Source organism: Habropoda laboriosa, unplaced genomic scaffold (assembly GCF_001263275.1).
Source record: "Habropoda laboriosa isolate 0110345459 unplaced genomic scaffold, ASM126327v1 scaffold40, whole genome shotgun sequence".
In the NCBI taxonomy this organism is placed as follows: Eukaryota; Metazoa; Arthropoda; class Insecta; order Hymenoptera; family Apidae; genus Habropoda; species Habropoda laboriosa.
The window spans coordinates 3,397,590-3,402,893 of record NW_017100231.1 but is presented as its reverse complement, the minus strand read 5'-3'; the positions used below and the strand labels follow the sequence as shown (position 1 = coordinate 3,402,893).

General features: G+C 39.5%; 1 protein-coding gene across 1 annotated transcript in view; it reads left to right on the top strand.

Annotated features, from left to right (window-relative positions):
- The window catches only part of LOC108571475 (neurobeachin), a 664,931-nt gene that overhangs the window by 493,067 nt on the left and 166,560 nt on the right, over positions 1-5,304 (top strand). Inside the window, exon 4 of the mRNA XM_017933530.1 lies at positions 3,683-3,712. Coding sequence (XP_017789019.1) covers positions 3,683-3,712 — 30 coding nt within the window. The remainder of the gene's footprint in view (positions 1-3,682; positions 3,713-5,304) is intronic.

The window sequence follows — 5,304 nt, the reverse complement described above, 5'->3', positions numbered from 1 at the left end:
ATATAAAATATTATAAAATATTAAAATTCGATAACACCGAATATTCGGATTTTCGTAAAATAATAGATATTCCTCTAAATATTCTAAGCATTATTCCTAAAATAAATATAGAATTTCTGAAGCCCCAGAAAAAATCGACATTTATCGAAAAAAAAACCTTTTCCCAAATAAATTATTTTCTATACGTGTCAATCTCTCTTTTCTCGAAGAAAATCAGCGTGTGAAATATAGTTCGTCTTCCACAATTTTGTCCCAAAGATTTTCATCCCAGTCCCGACGATCTTCACGAGACCAAGATCCAACCGACGAAAGAAAGAAAGAAAGGGGTCTTCGTAAAATATACGTGACACTTTTGCCTTCTACGCGCCACTGTCCACGAAGACAGCTCGCACTTGACCTCCTGTTTCTCGTTCAGGTGAAAAATGGCCGGTTTCAGTCGCCGGAATTTTCCTTTCTACGCAGCAAAGTGGAAATTCCTCCTCGCAATTTCTCTCCCTAATACATCTTCCCCTCTCGGACGATTAATCTACTTTTCACCGGTACACTCGAAGAGCTGATTATCCACCGCTGACGATACTACACTTTCGATCCGATCGACCGATAAATTCGATCTTCAGAATTTCGCGGTGGAACATTTCTAAACGTTTCGCTCGAACTAGCGTCGATAGAACGTGAAAATTGTTTGTACAGCGTATAATACACGGTTGAAACGGATAGTGAACGTTTCGTCGATCATTTCTAACAATGGAAACGTTCATAAATATTGAAATAATAGTTAATGCGGCGCGTGCAGCGGAACGATCAGCCGAGACACGCGGAAAATCATTTTATCTGCGAATGCGACATTCGTGATTGATAGAGGCTGTTTAATTTGTGGTGTTTCGATTGATTCCACGAACGAGTGAACACGCCTCGATTCAACATCCCTTTAAAATTCAGCCTTTGTCCGGCGCGGCGAATATTTAGCGATCGGTCGCGCCTAAATTATTTTGTGAAACGTTACGCCGCTCTGCTACCATTCGTTGCACTTGTTCCATCGTAAATATTAGGTTTTCTCATTTGTAATCAATTATCTACATTGTTACAATAATACAATTAACTAAAATTAAAATCTGCCCCTTGTTCGTCCTTTCACCCGTGTAAGGCGGGTTGCTCGACGCCTGGCGCCTAAGGTCCGAACGTAAAAACTCTTCCTACTCGAAAACAAAGCGAAAATTGACATAAATTCGTACCACACGAAATGTTTCTTTCACGATTCTCTATCAGTCGATCTCTAATTCCCGAACACCCACTTAAATTTATCCCACCCACGCGCTCTGTGGCTTCTTAAGTCCTCGAAATACCCCCAGGTTCTCAAGCGAATTCTTAAATTTCGTTTAACTTCCACGAGTCGTAAATCGAACGGAGAGAAACTTTGGTCGACGGTAAAACCTAACCTTTTAACATTATTGCCATTACTCTGGAACCGAGTGGACCCCAGAAATTTCGCGGGAACGCATTACCCCTGGTGGTTTATTATCGAAAACAATTCCACGGGGGTTGCTCTCGATACTCGTAAACGTTGAAATCTCGATTCTGAAAACTGTTTGGTTAGGTTTTTCCATCGATCTGTACGAGATGAGAGAGAGATGTTGCGTGGCGAGATTGCCACGATTCGGTGAATCGAAACGTAGACGAACGTTACGTGCGATACTTTCGTCGAGATAGCCTCTAGAAGACGAAGGTCAAGGAATAAATCCCCCTGATATATGGAGTCGATAAGGCCGCGATGAAGCGATGAAGTCGAGAGCTGGCCAGCGCTGCGTGTGATAGCCTTTTGCTCCATTGCATTCTGATCGAGCCAATTTCATTGGTTCCAGCCGCTATAGCGGCAAAGTTCCTGGGAATATTCCAGCAGCCCTCTTGCTTTCTCTCTCTCTGCTATCTTATTAAAAGACGATCATTGTTCGTTCGCGATGAGCTGCTCGTTACACGGTAACATAATCCTGGGAAGGAAGATCCAACGAGAATTGGAATTTCTCAGGTGCTTGCTTTCTTCGGAGCTGCCAAGTACGTTGTATGCCCCATCGTTAATGTACAGGGTGTTCCAAAAACGCACGTTATCCGAAAATGCTTCGAAGCTTCTGATGCACTTTTTTAAAAATTTTTTATGATAAAATATTGTATTTATCAGCCTAAAAAATCTATTCAGAGCCCAGATATACACTATGGGCCAAAAGTTTGGGATCACCTGCCAATTTACGGTAATATTGTGTCTGCTACTAATTCTTTATAGGTTTGAAGTTGCTGTTGTGGAGATCAATAGCACTCTATCTTGAATGATATTAAAATTGCTAACTTTTTTCTGGAAATTTTTGTGTAATTTCCAATGCACAGTGATTCCAAATATTTGGTCAGTAATGTAAATTTTCACCTTCTTTATGACACCATTTTTTATTTACCATAATTAGCCTTTTCGGAGAACATATTTCCGAAGTTAGAAAAAAGTGTTCTAACTCTTCATGTAATCATGTTTTATTCATTTTTAATTAATAACGAATTACACAGTTATTCACTGAATTTCTTTTCTTTTCTATTTCTTCTTTCTGAATTATTGAAATAAAATTGACTTATATACAGTTATTCACTATATTCTCATAGGTTCGCTACAAAAAACATTAAAATCCTCAAAAAACCTAATCATACACGTAGTCAGTGTTCCCGGAAGAGGTGAAACAGTTTGATCCTCGTTCAGGCATCCAACAACAGCCAGGAGTACAGTTTCGAACGCAATCTGTCGATTCAACTTTCCCCGTACAAAGGCCTCCTCCGACAATCATCAGACAAGTTGACGAACGGTGTTGCATCCCGATGCAGCTCTCGAATGCAATCTCGAAGGCGTGTAAACGTCACGCGGGACTCGAATCGTGAAATTCCAGGCTAAGTCGTTGGAAATCTCGAGCCTGGCTGCTCAACTTTATTCACATCGTGTACACTCGTGCGAGTATTAATCTCGCGTGAACGAACGTGGCAAGTGTGTGGCATTCGCGAGCATAGCGTGATAGTTAATCCTCCTCGTAGTTGCTACAACGCCATCGCCTCTATTATCGCGTCTATTGTCGTTCCACGTATTCCAACATAGCGGATTCTCTCCGGAGTTTCTAATTTCCCTTTCGTATTCCGAGCACTCGCGCGTATCGTGGCTCCAGGATCCTCGAGATATATAGGGGCTCGAGACACTGTCGATGAGTCAGAGGACCAGGAGTTTCTCTCCCTCGATAATCCGGAGAATCGCTGATCCTGCGGTGCTTCCGATAAATCCGGGCATAAAAATGAGATCGATCCGGGCGATTGCGCGGAGGGGAGCTGCAAGTAATTTGCGTAAGCAGAGGAAGACTGTTCGCGTGTGCCTGGCTGAGTTTAGGGGCCTTCTTGGGAGTAAGGAGAGGTGGGAGGTGGAGAGGGAATAGGGTGATCGACAGTCGGTGAGAGATGAGTGTTCTGAATTGGAAAATTTTGTGGAGAATAGGGAAAAATTTGGAGGAATGTTTGAGAGTTGGTGTGTGAATTGGGGGATATTGAGTAATTAACTGATTCACACATATCGAGTGATACATCCTTCGAATAGAACAATCTTTTGAAAAATAGGGAAAAAGTTCAGTGGAATATTTGAGGGTAGATGTGTGAATTAAGGAATATTGAGAAATTGAGAATCTCAGTGCGGAATATTAAAATTAAATAGATTGATTGACACATATTATCCTTTGAATAGAAAATTTTTGGAAAAATAGGAAAAAAATTCAGTGGAATATTTGAATTAGAGAACATTGAGGAATTGAGAATCTCAGTGCAGGACATTAAATCTAAATATACCGATAGACATGTTAAAAACTTTTCTGAAAAACAGAGAAAAATTCAGTGGGATATTCAAGAGTACATATTAGCATTAAAAAATACGAAAAAATTGAAAATTTCAATAAAGAACATCACAACCAAATAAACTCTCATATATCGAGTGATAAGAAAAGTTTTCTAAAAAATGATAAAAAGATTTCAGTAAAACATCTAAAAGTTGGTATTCAACTTACAAACCATTAAAAAAGTCACAGTTGCACCGCGAAATGTACGAATTTGTATTTCTAAACATTCCAAAGCCAAGGAATCCAAGCCTAACGACATAATTTAACAATAAATTTCAATCGAAATAATTGAAAATATAATGCGCAGCATACTCAATGAACGAACTTAGCTTAAAATTACAATTCGAGACGTTACTCAAATGTTCCAACAATACACCGGTGCCAAGGTAGAGCTGTTCCTACGTCGCCATTTCTCTGTTAAGGTTTACACAAATTATACGTACACGGTGGGAAGCATTGAACGCGAGTTAGCGACGTGGTGCCAAGATTGTGACGCGAACTCGGCATACCAAAGGCAAGGAGAAATCGCTGGAAGCTAACAGTGGCCTTTTCGTTGGCCCGTTTAAAAGATTCGACAACCTGGAAGACAGGGTGACAGCTTCTGGTCTGTTGCACACGGTGCTCTCGGCGTTTTCACCCACCCTTCTCCAGACACGCTGCTTTATTTCTCGAGTATTTTCACGCAACTCGTACATCTTCCGCGAACGTTACGACCTACGACTCTTCTTGTATCGCGCGGAGAGAGAAACTTCTTGTTCGGCCATTGGAAGAATTTATAATGGCGTAAGGGACGGGTCGAAAATCGTTAGTTTTTCAGGTATCAGCGAAACATCGCTCCGAAAGCGAGCTGTTTTTATGTGAAAATGTGACGGTAACGTTAAAATTGAAATTGGACTGTTCAACAAGAACTGTCACATTTCTTTTTAAATTTTGATTTTTCTAAGTTGGAAGAATTTATGATATCATAAGAAATATCTGAAGAGTCGTTAGTTTTCAGGTGTTCCCAAAAAATCTCTCTAAAAGTGCACTATTTTTATTTGAAAAAGTGTCACATAATTAAAATTAAAATTGTACTATTTAACAACTGTCACATTTTTTTTTTTTCAAAAATTTCTGTTTCATTGCCAAGCGATCGAGAAATGAACAACTTTCTACCACGAAAAATTTCCAACCAATTTTCTGAAAAATTTATTCTTCTCAATTTGGTCAGTTCATAAAATTGAAACACTATTTAATCTCTTATTTCTTTCTACAAAAAATGAAGTTTATGGCCTTGATGGGTTTATTATTATATGGGTATAATTTATTATTATAATATGGGTATTGTGGGATCAGAAATACAAATAGATGTTCTAATACTATGACACACGCTTCTCGACTTTTCCAAATACACTGTCTCTTCATA